Source organism: Anabrus simplex, chromosome 5 (genome assembly GCF_040414725.1).
Source record: "Anabrus simplex isolate iqAnaSimp1 chromosome 5, ASM4041472v1, whole genome shotgun sequence".
Taxonomy (NCBI): domain Eukaryota; kingdom Metazoa; phylum Arthropoda; class Insecta; order Orthoptera; family Tettigoniidae; genus Anabrus; species Anabrus simplex.
Genome location: NC_090269.1, coordinates 153,168,656 through 153,190,129, shown reverse-complemented (window position 1 = coordinate 153,190,129; position 21,474 = coordinate 153,168,656). Strand labels below are relative to the sequence as shown.

Below are 21,474 nucleotides of genomic sequence, written 5' to 3'. Positions count from 1 at the left end.
GAACAGGTTGTCAAAACCTGCTGCTACGCAGGAGCAGCGTTGTGTGTTGCCAGTGTTGTCGGATTGACCGTTCTGACGTCATTTACCGAACTATATTGTCACAGGTTGTATATACAAGTTGTATAATTGTACATAAAACCATTTACCAATAAAGATTAATTTGCTACACTTAACAAAGTAGAAGCGTTCCTGCTGATAGCGATCGATGAGGGTGTTAAAAATGTACCTACTTCAGCTAACTCCTTCTAAGAGGAGGGCGTGGTAAGGTAGTAGAGGAGCCCTTTTGCCCTTTAGCCCATTAGCCTTTTAGCCCTTTAGCCCATTAGCCCTAGGAGGAGGAGGTGGAGGAAAAGTCCTTTTGTTCTGAACACATCAATCAATGTTCTAATCACATGTTGAAGTTAACGACATCGAGTACAGTGTTCGATTCTAGTCTTAATCACTTCTTTTGTAATCTGATCTTCATAGAACAAAAGTATCCCGTGACATGTTCTAAACACATGTTGTATCGAGTACAGTGTTCTATTCTAGTCTTGATCACTTATTTAGTGTTCTGAACACATCAATCAATGTTCTGATCACATGTTGAAGTTAACGACATCGATTCTAGTCTTAATCACTTCTTTTGTAATCTAATCTTCTTAGAACAAACGTATCCCGTGACATGTTCTAAACACATGTTGTATCGAGTGCAGTGTTCTGTTCTAGTCTTTATCATTTATTTAGTGTTCTGAACACATCAAGCAATGTTCTAAACACATGTTGTATCGTTCCGCATGAGCTACATGCTTGTAACCCATGTCAACAGATTGACTAATATTTCATGTTTATGCAATAATTTGTTCGACAGCTAGGGACTTAAATGTAACCAATGTATTTCTTATAGCACCAATCGTTCTGTTTAATTTTACTCTCCGTGTTTGCGATAATAGAACAGGGTTTGAATCTACGATATTTTTCTATTGTAACTAAATCAGATTATCGTTTACGGAGCGAGTTGGCTACGCAGTATAGTTTTTCTGTAGTTTTTTATTTTCGTACAAGACGAATGATAGAAGGTAAATCATTTGAAGTTGTACTTTTGCTATATCGCTTACCGAGCGAGTTGGCTACGCTACAGTGCGTTTCTGATTTTTTACACTAGACGAATCATTGAAGTTGTACTTTTGCAATATCGTTTACTGAGCGAGTTAGCTACGCAATATGTGCACAGTGTGTTTTCGATTTTTACACTAGGCAAATCATTGAATATGTACTTTTGCAATATAGTTTACTAAGCGAGTTAGCTACGCGATATGTGCACAGTGTGTTTTTGATTTTTTACAGTAAGCAAATCATTGAAATTGTACTTTTGCTATGAACACATCAAACAATGTTCTGATCACGTGTTGAAGTTAAAAACATCGATTACAGTGTTCGATTCTAGGCTTGTTATGTTTCAATCTCATCTTCTTAGAACAAAGGTATCCCCTAACATGCTCTAAACGCATGTTATATCGAGTACAGTGTTCGATTCTAGTCTGAATCACGTATGTAGTGTTCTGAACACATCAATCAATGTTCTGATCACATGTTGAGGTTAACGACATCGTGTACAGTGTTTAATTCTAGTCTTGTTATGTTTCGCAAGTCTAAACATGCACAATGACGTTATCGCAGCACACTTTTGCCTTCGTGATGCAGGTTTAAACTTGTTCGATAAAGCTATGCCTTGACATAGGAGGAGGAGGAGCTGGAGGAGGTGGAGGAGATAGAGAAGGGGGAGGAGAATGATGAGGCCTTAACAGCCTATGTATAGCCGCCATTGTTTAAAGATGACAGCTGTTAAAATAATTCTTCAAATTGCCGCCACCACATTTCAAAGGTATGAGGTTTAGTGCTGTAAAGATACCTGCACGATGCTCTGTTGATTAAAGATGAGGGCTGTAAAAAAATAGCACGTGGAATTTTACAGACGAGAGCACGTAGAATTTCAAATTGCCCTCTACCATATGCATAGCAGCAGCCGTCATCTTTCGCACTAGCCTCTAAGCTAGCTTTCTTCATGAGAGCAGCCACCATCTTGTGTAAGCACCCCTAGGCCGTATCATAAGGAGCTGTGTATAGTCACCGTCTTGTCGCTGCTACCTTGCGCAAGCACCCCTAGGGCGCTTCATAAGAGCAGCAGCCATCTTGTGCAAGCGCTCTTAAGCCATCTCAATAGGAGCTATGTATAGCCGCCATCTTGTAGAATTAGATAGCCGCCAATGCCAAAGGGCCTAAGTAGGAATCGAACCGTTAATCTCATCATTAGACTACGTTTTTCTTAGGCTAACATATTCCTCATACTGCGAACCTCGGTATTAGGTGGAAAAATTTTGTCCGTTTTGCTCTACGATGCACCGTTTTCGAAATATTTAACATTTTGCATTTAAGCCCCAAATTTAATTAATCGAACCAGCACGGCACGTTGTACTCTCTACCATAGCTAGACCTGATCATGTTACAAAATCATGCTTCAATACAAGCTAAAACAGAGCAAATGCCAAAGGGCCTAAGTAGGAATCGAACCGTTGATCTCATCATTAGACTATGTTTTTCTTATGCTATCATGTTCCTCATACTGCGAACCTCGGTAATAGGCGGAAAAATTTGGTCCGTTTTGCTCTACGGCGCACCGTTTTCGAGATATTTAACATTTTGCGTTTAAGCCCCAAATTTAATGAATCGAACTAGCACGACACGTTAGCCTCTAAGCCAGCTTTCTTCATAAGAGCAGCAGCCATCTTGCGCAGGCACCCCCATCTTGCGCAGGCAACCTTAAGGCGTCTCATAAGGAGTCCTGTATAGCCGCCATCTTGTGTCCGCCATCTTGCGCAAGAATCCTTAGGGCGTCTCATGCCATCTTGTGCAAGCACGCTTAAGCCGTCTCATAAGAGCAGCTGCCATCTTGCGCAAGCATCCCTAGGGCGTCTCATAAGGAGCCATGTATAACCGCCATCTTGCGCAAGCATCCCAAGAGTGTCTCATAAGAACCTAAGTATAGCAGCCATCTTGCGTAACCACCCTTAAGGAGTCATGTATAGCCGCCATCTTGTGCAATTAGCGTTGAGAGATAGCTGCTGTAGAATTTTTTAAATTATCCGCCACCATATTTCAAAGGTAAGTAGCTTAAGAGTGCAACATGGTGCTCTCTTGATAAAAGATGGCGGATGGTAGCTGTCAAAAAAGCACGTGGCTTTGTAAAGCATGTGGAAATTGCCACCATCACATTTCAAAGGTATGTAGCTAAAGAGTGCAGCACTGTGCTCTCTTAATTACAGGTGGCGGATGACAGCTGTCAAAAAAATCACGTGAGTTTGTAAAGCACTTCGAATTTGCCGCCACCATATTTCAAAGGTATGTAGCTAAAGAGTGCAGCACTGTGCTCTCTTCATTAAATATGGCGGATGACAGCTGTCAAAAACACGTGAGTTTGTAAAGCACTTCGAATTTGCCGCCACCACATTTCAAATAAAGAGTGCAGCACTGTGCTCTCTTGATTAAATATGGCGGATGAGAGCTGCCAAAAAAGCACGTGAGTTTGTAAAGCACTTCGAATTTGCCGCCACCACATTTCAAAGGTATCTAGCTAAAGAGTGCAGCACGGTGCTCTCTTGATCAAAGATGGCGGATTGTAGGTGTCAAAAAAGCACGTCGCTTTGTTTCCAAACAAGAGCACGTAGAAGTTTTCAAATTGCCGCCGCCACATTTCAACTAAAGAGTGCAGCACGGTGCTCCCTTGATTAAAGATGGCTGCTGTCACGTGGAATTGCCTGCCACCACATTTCAACTAAAGAGTGCAGCACGGCCTCTGTCGATTAAAGATGGCTGCTGTCAAAAAGCATTTTTCAAATCATCCGCCACCACATTTCAAAGGTATGTAGCTAAAGAGTGCAGCACTGTGCTCTCTTGATTAAAGATGGCGGATGACAGCTGTCAAAAAAGCACGTGGATTTGTTTACCGATTCGAACCTCGCGTTAGTAAGGTTAAGTTGGTAGCACTGAGGTTTAGGCCCGTTAAGATAGCTGCACTGACGTTAGCGATACGTTGTTGTCTGTCAAAAAGCACGTGGCTGTCAAAAAAGCACGTGGCTTTGTTTACCGATTCAAATCTCGCGCTAGTGAGGTTAAGTTGGTAGCGTTGAGGTTTAGGCCCATCAAGATATCAGCAGTGAGGTTAGCGATGCGTTGTTGTCGATGATAGCTTTCAAAAAGCACGTGGCTTTGTTTACCAATTCACATTTCCCGCGGGAGGAGGAGCGGGCCCCTGGAAATCTTCCCGGGAGGAGGAGGTGGAGCAGGCCCCTGGGAAGGCCCCTCGGGAGGAGGAGGTGGAGCGGGCCCCTGGGAGCCGGAGGTGGAGGTGGAGGTGGAGGTGGCCGCAGAATCCCCCCATTATACTACTCTCAGTGTCCATAACCTTGGCAAAAATATAACCCTGTTACCTTTCTTCACAAAACATGCCAGTCTCCACTACTTGCTGTGGCGCTGTACGAACGATATTTTGGACATATATCCGCTAAGAATTTTTCTTAATAATTAAGGAAATTTGAAAGAAAGAATTAGCTGATAAGACAACAGGGTTTGTACAATTTAAAAATCCTTTTCTAGTTTCGAGCGGGAAAAATTAAATAAAAATGGAATAATTTCCCCGCAAAGTGTGGTGGGGGGGGGGGGAACGGCCCCCTCGCCGCCACTGATTGCAGCAGTGAAGGTAGTCAAGGAGGGACGAATGGGATGTAAAACAGGATCTAAAACTTTTCTAGTGCCTCGAGCTATACTGAAATATTGTGTAAAATCACCGCTTTCTCGCGAAGAAATGGTCGAAGAGAAAATAGGAAGATATGCTGTTTTTATCAGTCGATACAGACAACGCTCTTAATTGATTATTGCGGAGAAATGGAGTGGAGTTTCTACGGGCCTACGACTGGCGACCGATGCCATGAAACATAACTTACCCCACCCGTTTAGCAACGAGATGAAGAAAGCAGGGAGGAAATCGCGTCAGTGATTTTTCAACAGAAATCCAACTCTTAGTGTGAGGAAGACAGAAAATATCTCTATGACTAGAATCCAGGGGTTTACAAGACAAAATGTGGTGGGTTTTTTTTTTCGGTGCTGAAACTTTAACTGGAAAAGATTATGTTTTATGAGACCAGATTGTTCAATGTTGATGATACTGGGATTTCTGTTGTCCAACATAAATAAACAAAAATTAGTTTCTGCGAAAGGAAAAAAGCAAGTCTAGAAACTTGCCTCTGCTGAACGTGCATGTCACATTATGGTCAATATGTGCCCCCGATGCTGATTTTTCCGCAGAAAAACTGACAGGCAGAAGTGTTGTCTGGTGCTCCTCTTGGCTCGTTTGGAGCATGTTCTGAGTCTGGGTGGATAACAGGCTCTCTATTTTCAAAATGCCTTGAGCACTGTATTGAAACTGCGAAGCCAAGAAAGAAGAAGCCAGTTATGTTGATATTGGACGGCCACTATTCACACACCAGGAACATTCAAGTTATTGCCAGGGACCGTGAAGCTGGTGCATCCGTAGTATGCCTTCCACAACATTTAATCAATAACTCCACTGTAAACTTACTGGATCGATTACAGAAACGATGACTAGTTAGACAACATCTAAGAAACGTCTAAGTTCCATAGCACAAACAATGTTGAGCTAGACGGCGTTTAAAGTGTCAATATTGGTTCGAAAATGGAAATAGATGTATCTTCCCTGCAACTCTTTGGTTGTTGCAACCAATAAAATTCGCCGGTGCGCGCGCCGAAAGTTGGTCAGCTGTCGTCTCCCTACACATTTCTCAAATACGGCTAAGCATAAGCAGGAACACGACTTGCCCGCAGATAAGAACATTGCTCTCGGTGGAAATGAAATCTCATAATACTATCGAGAATAATAAAGTGATACGCCACCGTAGGAGGAAGTGCAGTTTTCATTATAGTGTTGAGTGTAATCTAAACAGTATCAGCGAAGGGAAGAAGTACTTTGTAATCGAATGAGTTGTACGGCTTGCATTCTGCAGATCATACGTTCGAAACACACCATCGGCAGCCCTCAAGATTGTTTTCCGTAGTTTCCCCACTTTTACACCACGCAAATGCTCAGGGCTGTTATTACAGCCACAGCTTTCCCTTCCCAGTCCTTGCCTTTTCGTACGTCATCATTAACGAAAACTTGTCAGAATTTGCGCACGAGTGTTCTCAAAACACAAACACAACCTACTTTGTGTTTTCGTTATTATGTGTGCTTACTTGGCACTCGTGGTTGATGTTTGTAACAGCCCTCTAACGATCGGGACAAGTCATTCTCATATGGATGTAGTCGACGTGACCTATTATTATAAGGAAATTATCCCAAGAAAAATAAAATGCACCGGTTGCCGAGAATTGTAGTCAATTTAACAGGTACGGGACTGTCCGGTGTGTCAGGCTCAAGAAACAAGTCCCTTATATTATCTCTTTAAAAGCGAAATCATTCCTCCTCGTACATTTCAAATAAATTGCTGCGATTCAAACGACCCACAGGAGGCCGCCAGACTAACCTTTCTTTCTCAGAATCGTCTCAACATAATAAAAGTAATCTCGTGTCCTCATCCCGAGGTGGTGCAGCTCTTTTCAGGCACACCCCCATTGGAGGTGGGCTGCATGTACCATTTCAACCACAGACCAGCCCTCCTGCCATTCTTAAATTTCTGGCAGTACCGGGAATCGAACCCGGGCCTCCGAGGACGGCAGCTAACAGTGCTAATCGTTACGCTACGAAGGCGGACGTCACGACATAATAATACAAATTATATGTTTCATGGTACATAACCTCTGATTGTGATTCAGTTAAACAGTGTCCTTGGCAGTCTTTAAACAGGGTCAGTTGAATATCGGCTTCAGACAGTGTCTAAGTGATAAATAATGTCTTTGCAATGCGGCGGCCATATTTATACATTATTTAACCATAAGCAGCGTCTAAATACCGTTTCTGCAATCGGCGCATGCTATGCTCAAGCTATTGAAAACTGGCTTGCCACCCACCTTTACAGAATTGTTAGGAAGCTTCAGGTCTCATCACTGTTTGGAAAGACCTATTTGCGTGTAGCAAATATACAAACTGCAGTCAACGTCTTCAAGAAAACTGGAATTGCTCCGTTCAACCCCCAAGTTTTTGATGACGCAGACCAGACTTTCTTCGTCACCAAACAACGGGAAAATGCAAATGAAGTAGCACAAGAGTCGGACAATAGGTCTATCTCTCCACAGCAGGAAATGTTTAAACAGGCACCTCACAAGCCCAACGCGTCTGTCATTTCTCCCACAGGCATTCGAGAGATTCCAGTCATTACGCAATAGAGGAGGATCTACATTTTAGTTACAGGCACACCTCACAAAAACTAAGTTTGTGAAACAGAAAAAAAAAAGAAAGCGGTAGAAAAAGTATTCGTACACCATATCCAGTCCGAGACGTTCCTTCACTTTTCAATACTTCCTCGGGTTACCCTTTGCCTTTATTATTGCCTGCAGTCTCGAAAAAGTATTCGTACACGTGGAAATGCTGACTATTTATACATTCATGGCGTCTCTGTATAAATAATGCACGGGGACTGTATAGATTAATATAGAAAGAAAGGAAGATTCTGGGGCGCAGAAGACAACTGATGGGACTTGGAAGAAAAGGGGAAATGAGGAGCTCTACAAGTACACTGAGAAGATCACGGGCACCTTATAAGAATAGACGATAAATGACTTACCAAAAATCATCTTCAGATACGTCGTGGGTTAAAGGGTCACCTCCAAGTGGATAGAAGAAGTCAAAAAAGATGCAGAAGAAGTTGGAATTACACTACAGATGATCCACAATACAAGAGAGTTCAGAAGAAGATTCGACAGTTCAAAATCATTTGAAGAGAAACCACAAAAAGGAGGTCCAAACGAATCATTTCCGAAGAGGAAAGAAAGATGAGAAGCGAAAGAATGAAGAGGCTCTGGGAAGAGGTTCTGAAAAGAGAAGAGAAGAGAAGAAAGACCAAGAAGCCTTAAGTTCTAAGGGGCCCACAGTTGGCCTATGGGGTATGGGGGAGGAGGGTAGCTGAGACCACTGTGCTACTTTCACTTTTTGCGTGTGGCCTACAAAGATGCCTGATTCAGGATTATCGTGTTGACGTGCGCATCTGGGAGGATCAACCAATGAAACCGGTACCCGGGACACTATAATACTGAATGAGTTGAAGTACTCACCTCTGCTCTTGGCACCCCTCTCACTTCGTATGAGCACCTCGTGTTCGTCCTCCTCCCATATCTCTCCATCAGCTTGGGCAAGAGCCACCAGCACGAGACCCACCACAAGGACGGCGACCCACTTCATTCTGTAACAACAACAATAACACTTCATACTTTGTCTCCAAATCCCACTTTCTTTTACCGGTTCTCTTACATGTATTTGTTAACTAGCTGTAGTACGCGTCGTTAACAGGCCAATCATATAACATGTGCCCAGCTACTCTCCACCAACATTCAGGCAGCCTGTTTCTCTTGGAACGCAGCAGTAATCCCATCTATCGGAGATGAGTGGCAGCAGAAGAGAAAAAGCAAATCGCAACAATGGCGAATGTATTACCCACGCAACTTTTAGTGATATTTGATGTTACGGGGATGAGGAGTAAGGAGGGAGCTCACCCAGTTCCGGTAATACTGTCAACTGAATGGAAATGATATCTGAACTGGATCGATAAGATAATGTAATTGTTAATCAAATTTATGAGCTTTCGATATTGAAGACCTTCACATTTAGTTTTCTTCCGACTCTGTGATATTAGAGCGTACTTTCTCTTTTCATGGCTCCCTCTTGTCTTGTTCTTCAAAGCGATCCTTCCTTTACGATTTTTTCTCCTTTTTATGATCATCTTCATAATTTCCCTTGTCGACATGGACCGATGCCCACGCGATTTTACACATTAAGACAATCATGACAAAAACCATTGCCAGTTAACAGGATTGAACACTATGTCCATGTTAGCAACCCTCGGCGTTAATATGGAAATTCACCAACTCTATTATCATAGCCGGAACGGTAAATGAAATGGCGTATGGCTTTTAGTGCCGGGAGTGTCCGAGGACAAGTTCGGCTTGCCACGTGCAGATCTCTTGATTTGACACCTGTAGGTGACCTGCGCTTCCTGATGAGGATGAAATGATGATGAAGACGACACATACACCCAGCCCCTGTGCCAGAAAATCAACAAATTATGGTTAAAATTCCCGACCCTACTGAAAATCGAACCCCGAACCCATGTGATCAAAGGCCAGCACCCTAACCATTTAGTTATGGAGTCAGTACGGTAAAATTGTATATAAGACACAAATGATCGAAAATCGTATTCTCTATAACTTTCGTTGTGTAGTACATTTCGATACGACCAATAACATAGGGGTTTAAAAAAAAAAATTTAGGCGCCCTTCCCGAAACTATCATTTCAGCCAGCGTCAATAAAATTATGTAGAGCCTAGACTGCAGTGCCGTATTCTCAGACTTTACATACCGATTTTCATTAAAATCTGTTCACCCATTTTCTCTTGGTTTCGTGTTGGTATGATGGTGGTGGTAATTATTGTTTTAAGAAGAAAACTGAAAGGGAACCGACACTTCGAAAAATGAAGGTATTGGCCAAAGAAAGACAAGGGCCACGAAGGGCGTGAAAATGACTCACTAGCCCTCGGAAACCTAATACCGTCGTGGCTGGAAAAGGACAAGAATTGGCCAAGGAAGGTCGGATAAGATGGATGAAAGTGAGGAGCCTGGCACAAGTAAGTGGAAGCAATGCCAGGACTCAGCTAAGGGCCCCGTGGTCGCCAACCCACGCCCCCCAAGTTGAGAGCCCCTGGAGCCCTTATAAGTCGCCTCTTACGACAGGCAGGGGATACCGTGGGTGTTATTCTACCGCCACCACCCACAGGGAGAGGCGTTGATATGGACTTAGCAACAAAAATTCATGAACATCTTTGTTATCGTAGCCGGTATGATAAAAATGTATAAGACATAAATGATAGGAAACTTAATTCTATACAACTTTAGTAATGTAGTATTTATCAATAGAGCCACTAATAACATAAATATTTGAGAATTAAGTGTAAGGATTTCCCCTAAACTACCATTTCACTCACTTGTATAAATTTATTTATATCCTAGATTGTACTGCCTCATTGTCCGACTTTTTGTACCGATTTTCATTCAATACTCTTCAGCCATTTTCTCGTGATGCGCGTACATACAAACAGACAGAGATGATGGAAACATGAAAAGTGCATTTCCTTGTTTCTGTGGACACGACCGATACAGATATACCACATTTTTTTAAACTCTAAGCAATGTACAGAAAAAACTCTTATTTTATATGTATAAATAAAATAGAATGCAATATGATATTTTACATCTAAAAGTAAGAGAATTAAAATATTTACAATAGGATTTGCAGATATATGTGCTATCAGAATCACAAAAAGATCTGAAAACTGCTTTGAGGGCGATGTCATTACTATTGAAATAATGAATGAGGCCTCAGAATCAATGCCTTTTGCTCCCGGAAGGACGTGTCTCTCAGGTTAGCGTTGTGGATCGCTGCTTGGAAATTTCATCCAGTATGATTTAGGATCGCATCTTGCACGTACCCCCAAAACCTTGTGGCTGGAGAATCTCGGTGATTGTTGCTGGATTCTAGTTCTTTCAGTATTATTAGTGCGACGTGCTGTCCATGGAATGTTTCTTTCAGCAACGCATGTGGCGATCACTAGCCCACGTACTTACTTTACGTCAAGTTCTTCCCTTATGCCTCTAAACTGGTTTTATATTTTGAAACCCCCGTGCATTGAGGGAGACATCATTGTCTATACACTCCCACGAGAGCCAAAGACACGTATCTATTATCAACTATGGAAGGCTGATGTTTTGTGTACTGTTGGTTTGCTCCCAATAAGGTTGCTGAGGCAATGTTGTCTGAATGTAATCCCAAGGTATTTTGAAATAAAGCAGTGTTCTAGCTCCTGGCCATGCTAAGATGTATTCAGCTGCCTCCTGGTTCTCAGGTCTCCATTTTCGAAGCCTTTTAGTTTCCACTCTTCCTTTAAGGCACTGTTCTTGTGAGTCTATGTCTGGCCGGTTAATTACCATACAGAGGGTGTCTACGTTCCGTGCCATGCTTCTTTCTCTCTACCTCTCTAGAAAATCTGTAGATCCAAACGAGAATGTTCTCAAAAGAGCAAATAATACGCGAATCTTGGTTGGAGAAGAAATAGCTTCGTTTTCCAATTGCTTCGTCATTCTGACTGGATCACCATCGTGATTGAAAAAGGAACGAAGGATGACCAAGAGTACAATTTGAAGACAACATTAAATGCCACTTGAGCTGTTGGCCAAAGAAAGGAATCGCTTGGAAGACATTACGTTACACAGCAGCCTTGGGTTAAAGAGAAGAAGAAGATGGTGGACAGTTAACCTGTAACGAGGCTTGAGAGGCTGACTTCTGTTTGTTGTGCTGAATGTGTCAAGAAATGTTCAGTTTCATTCTTCATTGACAGTTGAACGGACGGAGTTGTTGAGGGATTCGGTCATAGTAGCTTGACAGTTTCTCCACAGCCAAAATCAACTTCTTTTCTACTTCTTCGAAGCTCTTTCCTTGTGGAGCAACAGCGGTATCATCTCGTTGAGGGAGGCTGTTCTTCTGCTCTTTCCCAAGGAGACTGCCACCATCCTTGTTGACGCAACTAAGGAGCAAACGATGAAACTGCAGCGAGCTTTCAACTGTTGCCTCAGATTCATTTTTGACTTGAGCTATGATGTTACTATTAAGAATTTCACTCGCTAAAACCTGATAATACTTGTATTAATACATAAACTCCTACATAGCAACTCGTCTCGGCACATTTCCTCTGAATGTCACTTCCTCTCCCCATTTCATTACAGTAATACTCGCACTGGTTCTACCCTTGCAATTCTTCTTTACCATTGATCAGTGTATAACAATTAGATCGCTTCTCCAAACTCGGAAATCGATCACGCCTGTATTTTTATTACGGCAGGGTAACACCTCATCTCTAATTTTGTTCCCTGCCGTGCCAAACAGCATAATTAGGCCAGACACCAATAAGGAAGTCGGCCTCCCCAACCATGCCTAATTGTGTACTAAAAGGCGTTGATTTCCCAGTGACGGACGGAGGTCTCCTCCGTTCTCTACAAAACAGCGGTGTACCAGCTACAAATGCTTCTCGAATTCTAGAGAACTGCATTCCCACAGAGAACTTCTTGATCCAACTGGCCACATCTCACGACGTCCAGCAAGCCCTGAAATTCGGAATTTTCATCCACGGCCGCCATTTCTATGTAGATCCATGCCCACCGCACATGGTAAATGATTTTGAACCGAAACCGGGGACTCGGCCACCTGAGTATATCCCTCCCCCACCGACACCGAAACCCTGCACCCAGCCACCTCCGTACATCCCACCTCAACAGCCCTCGTCCTACACCTATACAACTCCGACCACTACCATCACAACCACTACCGCCACATATCCTACCCCCACCTCACCTAAGACCCCCATAACCACCATAGTCTCAACCCACAACTCACCTATAATGATATCTCCCCTCCCAACTACCCCACCCAATACTTCGGTTCGGCCACCCGACGAGGAACCAATGGAAACCACCAGACGACCATCGCCGCCACCGCCCGACTGCAATGAACCATCACCGCCACCACCACCGCCCGAGTGCAACCCCAGCTGCGTCGTGAGAGGAGTCAACCCAGGCATACCTCAGCACCTCATCAATCATGAAATTCGACAGGCCGGAATCCATCTCCTACGGGCTTCCAGAATATTCAACGCCACCGGACCCACCTATATGCTGAGGCTACAACTGCAAAGTCCCCAAGAAGCCCAAAGATTGATCGAGCAGGGGATCAGACTATTCGGCCGCCAACATCGTGTGGAGCCATCCCGATCTCCCCCGCAACCCTCCCCCCGCCCATCCACCTCACACAACCGCACCCGACTCCCCAATCCACAATCCCATCAACTAAACTCCCAGACCCGAACCTACCTACTCCAAGTCCTTCTCACATCTTTACTCAACTTCTCTACCCTATACCAACAAGTAACCCAATTCCTTCTACCTAACCACCAACAATAACATGTATCACTGTCTTATAACAAATTGTCTTATACCAATTGTAAATCATAAAGCTCTGTAAACCATAATTGTAAAACCCATGCATATATGTAATCTCTGTATCTTGAACTCAATAAAAAGCAAAGGAACAGATCTACACCCTTAGCCAAGAGGCCAAACACCTTAACTCCTCCAAATCCAAAGCTCCTTTATTCTAACTACAAACCACTCCAAATCCCCGAACCCCGCCAAATCTCCTGGCCAGGGAGAAGGCGTTACCTTCTAGGTGGCCCGCCCCTTCCCTTCAGGAAGGGGAATGAAAACATCCCCCTTGGTCCTTGGTCCTATAACAATTATTTTACTGTGACCGCTTACAGACTTTGGAATCCCTTAGCAGTCAGTGTCAGGTAAGTAGTGTACATTCAAGAGATCTTGCCGAGAAAGCTACCGATTGCCGTGTGCACTGTACAGTTGAGTGTTTGAATGGCGATACACTGTGTTTCTCTGGCATATATAGCCCTAATTGATAGTATTATGTGATGTGTGCATGTATTTTGTGTGCGTTCGAGCAATATTATTTAATATTGATTAATGTACAGTATAATATTTCAATTAGTTTATAAACGAGAGTGACAGCGTATGTGTTAATTCTGCTAAATTATAAGGTAAATATATCTGCAGAAACTTATTGTAAATGTGGTTAAGTACAAGATAGGGCCAGGCTCCCTAACTTCGCCACTTGAAAGAAGACAATTAAGTAAATAAGAAAATAAATAAATAAAGATATATATATAATAAGAGCTATGTCTGTACATTGCTCAGAATTTAAGAAGAATAGTATCTCTGTATCGGTCGTGCCCACGGTAACAAGGAAATGTACTTTTCAATTTTCCGTAATTTATGTCTGTCTGTCTGTCTGTCTGTCTGTCTGTATGTATGTATGTATGTATGTATGTATGTATGTACGCGCATCACGAGAAAACTGTTGAAGAGAATGGGTATGTGAAGTTGGGGAATGAGTCGATACAATCTAGGCTATAAATAATGTTATTCATGCTGAGTGAAATGGTAGTTTAGAAGAAACCCTAAAATTTAATTTTCAAATACACTAGTGTCCAAAGGTTAAGCATAATCACTAAACGGGGCCATACCGCCTGATAGGAGTGTCAGATGGATTGCTGAACAAATGGAAGCTGACTCACACACCATATGTCACACAACTTGTCCAAGAAAAGTGTCAGAAAGGTTCTGATACCTAAGGTACACCATTGACAACAACTAACAAAATTAGGCAATGTCTTCCACAACAAAATATGCTGTTAATAGGGTGTATGGTTACCTCTTATAGGCCACACATGCTTCGCACCGACGCGGCATGCTCTCTATCAGAGAGGGGTGTAGAAGCAAAACTCACATTCTCCACTTTTTTTTTTTTTTTTTTTTTTTTATATTGAGTTCTGTGTGAAGCCATGTTCTCTACCTTTATGGGCATCATTTCCAATGAAACACTTGTAGCGAAACTAACGTTTTACTTGTATAAAATCATTCTGAAATTCAGGGTTATTTGCAAAACTCACATTATCCACTTCCCAGCTCGAAGCAAAAGTCACACTCTCCGATTACACCAATCATGTTGCTACACTTGTTTCCGGGTGCATTGGGGGTATCCCAGTGTACATTAGGTTACAGATTATGTTATATTGTTAGGTGAAGGCTTCATCAGTACATCAGTTGTTGAATTAAGATAAATAGTTCCCCAAAATAAGGGTTATAAATGGAAGAAAGTGTGAAACCATGTTCCCCAAAGGAAAGAGGTCGGAAGAGGAGTAGAGATCAATCTAACTGGAAAAGAAACAAGGCTAAATAAATGAGGTGAGTTGGATGTGCACGTTTTTGCTCTGGAGGTGGAGTATTAAGAGAAGGTTTCACTATTCCAAGTTTCCGTATTTACATGTTTTGAATTTGTTTTTCTTCCAGATATTCTGCAAAGAAGTTACCAAAGTTTCCAGAATGCAAACACAGTCAGGGAGCCTTCTTATGTCGTACAATTGGAGCTCAAGACCTTCTTAGGTTCCATGAGAGATTCTTGTTTCATAAAGACAAAGTTTCCCAAGACAACTTTTTTTTTTTTTCTAGTTACTTTATACGTACGTCGCACCGATACGGGTAGGTCTTATGGCGACGATGGGACAGGGAAGAGCTAGGAGTTGGAAGAAACCACAGGAAGATACAATATTCAGTCTTGCAGGACAAAATATTTCATTCCAAATCATAAGGGAGACAGAATTCCTTTTAAAAAGGCATTGTAGATGGAAATGAGGATGAACAAGAAGACAATGTTCTTCATTGCCAGTCACAGGAATAAGCTCCGCATATGTTCATTTAAGAACTTTCAGTGTATCTATTCCGCTAGGATATTAAGTGATTCCGAACTGATTTGATTTGTGGGAATGTAGGTCATTCATGTTAACAAGAACTGTTTAATAAACTGTATTTTTATTATTATTCTCCTCTAAGTGTCCATTTTTCTTTTATTTAATTTCTTCTGTTAACTGTTTGAATCCTGCTTCTTAGCTTCATATAGCCTACTAAACATAAGAATGTTTTTTACCAAAACTTACATTATCCACAGCCTTGTGATGCATAACTCACATTATCCAAACTTAAAATGTAATTTACCGGGCGAGTTGGCCGTGCGCGTAGAGGCGCGCGGCTGTGAAGCTTGCATCCGGGAGATAGTAGGTTCGAATCCCACTATCGGCAGCCCTGAAAATGGTTTTCCGTGGTTTCCCATTTTCACACCAGGCAAATGCTGGGGCTGTACCTTAATTAAGGCCACGGCCGCTTCCTTCCAACTCCTAGGCCTTTCCTATCCCATCGTCGCCATAAGACCTATCTGTGTCGGTGCGACGTAAAGCCCATAGCAAAAAAAAAAAAATGTAATTTGCCATCTTGACGTTTACTTTTCACAAGAAAAGATGCTCTCCGTCTTTTATTATCACATTCAAGATGTAAACAGAAACGTATATAGCAAGATTCGTCCAGGTGTATCCGCTTTACCGAAAATCATGAAAAGTGGCCAATGTGAGTTTTGCTTCTACACCCCTCAGATGGTCCAAGAACTCTTGTGGCAGTCGATCCCATTTTTCAGAAAGGGAAATGCGATGGTCTTGGAAGGTCCTTGGTGGAGGCTGACGGGATGCAATTCGCCTCCCCAATGCATCCCAGGCATGTTCTATAGGATTCAGATCCGCAGACCTCGCTGGCCAGTCCATGCGATGAATGTCTTCCCCAGCCAGAACTTCATCCACCAGAGCTTCTTGCTTGTTGTTTAAAGGGGCCTTGCACCTAAGGTCATCGGCCCGCATCCATCAGAGCAGCGCGGTGCGGTCGGGCATTATCGTCCACTGAGAGGAAGTCTGGACAAACCGCACCTCTAAAGAGTCAAACATGTGGTCTCAGTACCTCATCCCTGTATCTACAAGCGTTAACAGTGTTCCTCGGACCACCCACGAAGATGTGCAGGTCCGTACGGCCATTCAACATGATGCCGCTCCACACCATGACGCCACCACCACCATACTGGTCCCGTTCCACGATGTTCCTGTGGTTGTATCGGATACCCGGTTCTCTCCAGATTAATGTGCGACGGGAATTGTTCCGCAAACTGAAGCGGGATTCATGTGTGAAGAGCACATGCCTCCATTCATTCATGGTCCAGTTTCGATGTTGACGGCTCCATATTAAACGCGCCCGTCTCTGTGCTGGAGTGAGCGGGACGTACACCGTTGGATGTCGGGCAAACAGCCCTGCTGTTCTGAGCCTCCGGTACACAGTTTGCCGGGAAGCGGCAACCACTGAGACGGTTGCAAGCTCCGCCGACAATTGTCTTGCAGGTGCACTCCGATTTCGTCGGGTGGTTAAGGCCAGATTTCGGTTCTGCTGTGGGGTGGTTACCCTTGGTCGACCTGGTACTGGCCTACGACTAACATCTCTTGTGTCTCGAAATCGTCTCCAAGGCCTGGAAATGACACTTTGTGGCACATTCAAGGATACGGCGACTTTGATATGTGTCTAGCCTCCTTCCAGGCGGCCGAGTATTCTACCTTGCAAAACGGGGTCCAAATGGCGTCGTTGTGCCATTGTGTTGTCACGTGACCACGAGGCTACACTCCGCACACTATAACAGGGCAAAAACGACTGAGGGAATATGGGGCGCAGGCACTGGCTGTGTTTACCTTGCGGTTACGCCGCTAGTCAAAGCAGGGAACACTCCTTTCCTATACAGAACGAACACTTAAGGTTGGTAGGTGCATATGTCGTGCGATTTGCGGTCTATATCCTGTTGCCCTGCTTACTCGTAACTTATACTTAACTCTTGGATACTAGTGTATTTATAGTATTATTGGTCCTATCGATAAATACTACATTAACTAAAGTTATATAATATTGTAATGGTTATGGCGTCCGCCATGCTAACTCGCTACGCGCTGTGGGCGTCATCGTATCGGCCCCACCCCCTTACGCTCGAGCGCGTCAATCACGAGCAACACTAGGTGCTAGGCCGGCCCTCTCGCCTCCGTCCGCCCTCCCACAGCAGAGGACGACGGAAATTACTCGACTACTAGCTGATGTACCCGTGCTTCGCTACGGGATTCTCAGAAAGACTGACTTGGTGGTTTTCTTAACTGAATTCAACATAGGTCATTACAAAAACGTCAGTAGGAATGTAGCGATTGAAAGCAATGTTAATATAAAATACTCGATCAAATGAAAAACAGCACACTTTCTCACTTTCAACGAACAGTACTACGGTGCCAATCTAAGAGTCCAAAGTTCCAGAGCTGGAATAACCAGGTCGCAGACTGCCGTGAACACTCCTCTGTCATTATTCCGTTAAATATGCACACTACTCATTCCAATCGAATACTATGATGAACCAGTGTGTTACGTACCAGATATATCAGAAAATGTATGAACCAGAGGAATGGCATGCTTAAGAAGAAAGTTATCTTACTCCCCAACTACTTCCCGCCAATATACAGGCAGGCTGTTACAGTCGGTACGACCAGGCGAGTTGCATCCAAGAGATAGTGGATTCGAACCCCACTGCCGGCAACCCTGAAGATGGTATTCCGTGGTTTCCCATTTTCACACCAGTCACACCAGGCTGTACCTTAAAGCCAAGGCCGCTTCCTTCACACCGCTATTCATTTCCTATCCCATCGTCGCCATAAGACCTACCTGTGTAGGTGCGACGTCAAGCAAATTTTAAAAAAAAATCCTCAGTACGCTGCAGTAATCCTATCTATCGGGGATGAGAGGAAACAGAAGACAAAAAGCACATCACAACAAACAATGGTCAATGTAATGTTATTGTTGATAAAGTTTATGAGCTTTCTATATTGCAGGCCTTCACATTAGTTTTCTTTCGACTCTGTGATATTAGGGTGTCCTACAAAATTAATTATATATCGTAGACTGTAGCTCCTTATTCTCAGACTTTACATACCGATTTTCACTAAATTCTGTTTACCCATTTTCTCGTGACTCAGCGCTGATATGGACTTAGTAACAAAAATCCAAATTCATGAATATATCTGATTATATGCGGTACGGTAACAATGTATAAGACATAAGTGATCGGAAATTTAATAACTCCTTACATAACTACTACTAATTTACGACATAACTAAAGTTATGATAGTTATGTAGTATTTATCGATACGACCACTAATAACATAAATAACTTATTTGAGAATTACATTTCAGGCCTTCCCCTAAACTACCATTTCACCCAACGTGAATAAAATAATTTGTAGCCTAGATTGCAGTGGTTCATCACCCGACATTACATACCGATTTTCATTAAATTCTCTTCAGCCGTTTTCTATTGATGCGTGTACATACAGACAGACAGACAGACAGACAGACAGACAGACAGACAGACAGACAGACAGACAGACAGACAGACAGACAGACAGACAGACAGACAGACATTACGGAAAAGTAAAAAATGCATTTCCTTGTAACTGTGGACATGACAGATACAGAAATATCATTCATTTCAAATTCTGAGCAATATACAGACAAAACTCTTATTTTATATGTTACGGAGATATCCGTGGTAGTTAGAGGTGAAAGAAGGTGCGGGCTGGAATAGGTCTCAACTACAAAATTAAAGTTAATTTAAAACTTTAACAAAGGTTTTTTTTTTCAAAATCAACAATTAACAGAGTATAACAGGTACCAAGTAGCAGATCAACAAATTAACAAATTACAGTTCGTTACAAGATTTGGGCTTCGAGCCCCAAGTTTAATTCCTGAGCTCTCAGCTCACAACCACAATTGCTGAAGGGCAGAAAACCCCTAAGTACGAGGAGCCCTTGCTCCTAATTACAATGTTAAGAAAAAGAGCAGACCCGCTCTCAATTTTACAAGCCTATCAAAGGCTACAACAAACTTCACTTCTATCTGCCCTTGAGGCACACAAGGAAACAGGGGTAATTAATACCCAACCTACGGGGCCTTCGCATGAAGAAAACAAAACATCAGGTTAAGTTACTGGCCCAAAATACCAAATTGACTGGAAGCGTAGCTTGCACTCCTAATACGCTTTTAAAACCTACTTGGCACTAGGCCGTTTACACAAGGGCTAATCCCATCCTAAGGAGGTGACTCATCTAAGAAAACTTTATTACATTCAGAAAAGAAGAAAATCGGTTATGAAAACGTAGTCACCTCAAAACAATATGAGTGGGAGCTCGAGAGGGTTAGGCACTCTCTATCCCAATTTGTAGTTAAAGAGACGGAATTTTTACCAAATGTCTTTTACATTTTAAAGGTAGGTTACATGAGAAAAGTTTCGAACCTGCCCCGTGGGTTAAACTGCTGAGCTAGCAAGAAATAAAGTTATTAAACGGCCATTACCTTTTTGATGAACTGCTGCCCGAACAAAGAGGCGCTTCCCGCCCCCTGCTACATATTCACACACTAAGCAAGATGTCGATGGAGTGGGGACGAGCCAAGAACCTCAGCAGTTTTATACCCACAAGGCAGCTTCGAGACCTTTCATGAAATAAAAGCGCCACACCCCTTCCCTTTATTGGCTAACATCAAAAGTTACACAAAACATGAACAAGAAACCTAGGATTGGAGGAAAATTAATTTAGAAAATTCGGTATTGGCTGAATTCAAAACTGGCGGAAACAGAAATCAATATTGCCAACCCAAAAACTGAAAGAAAGAAATTTAACAAAGAACAAACTTATGGATACAAGGTTTCTTCAAAAAACAGTTCCATCACTTCGCACCAGAGTGCACAATCGTAGTCTTTTCTCTGTAGAGACATCTAGAAGAGAATGTCCACACTTCTTGATACAGGGCAAAACAAACACAATTCGAAATAGACACAGTTCAGAACACTTCAAAATTACAAAATTTACAGGGGTGACATCTTCCGAGAAACCGTTGAGTTAATTCAGTTTGTTAAAGTTCAGGCTTTCTCCTGTAGAGGAGTTTCAACTGGCGCAATATTTGAATTAGCGGCGTGGAGGTGTACCGCCCGGTACATTATATATATAGATTAATCTGGAGTCTTATATCTCGCGAGGTTCCTGGATACATCTAGCATCCGGACTGTTCTGGAAGGCCCAGAGCAGGTATATAGGGAGGGGAGTAACTTGGAGTTACAGTCAGTGAGAGTTAGTGAGTGAGTGTGTGAGGAGCGAGATAGAGTTCGCTGGTGTGAGTTAGCGAAGAGCGCAGTCAGTGATAGCCTGGGCTGAGGTGTCACCCTGATGGAGTATCTGCCTGTTGGAGCTGAGGACTCGCTCCTGTTTCCCTGATGTCGTGTGTGTGTGTCCCTTGAGGCTGGCTGATGAAGGAGAACCTGGAGTGTTCTGGAGCAGCGCGAAGGGAACACTGGGTACCGACGTGTGCGGACTGCGAACGGGGTTCGACGGATTGATTGAACAGCGGATACTATCCCGACCTGTGAGACTGACGTGTAGGCTGTGGACCGTGACAGCGCTAACGAGTGTGACTGAGTGGCTGAGAGAGTGTACTGTAAATAATCAATACCGGTAACTCTGTGTGTGTGTCATTGTAGATGGGACATGAGAAACTAAGAGAGAGAGCGCGAACCGTGGAAGTGTGTAACCGTGTACGTGTGTAAGTAGTAAGCTCGGCTATCGTCTGTGTGTGTGTAAATCTGTAATTGTAGTGCTTATTTAATAAATCTTAGAATAGGACGCTACCAGGTTCTGTACTCATTTATTCATTTATCT

General features: G+C 43.0%; 1 protein-coding gene across 1 annotated transcript in view; it reads right to left on the bottom strand.

Moving 5' to 3' along the window:
- The window catches only part of LOC136874721 (uncharacterized), a 231,397-nt gene that overhangs the window by 74,540 nt on the left and 135,383 nt on the right, over window positions 1–21,474 (bottom strand). The window contains exon 2 of the mRNA XM_067148381.2: window positions 8,260–8,387. Coding sequence (XP_067004482.1) covers window positions 8,260–8,386 — 127 coding nt within the window. The 5' untranslated portion in view covers window position 8,387. The remainder of the gene's footprint in view (window positions 1–8,259; window positions 8,388–21,474) is intronic.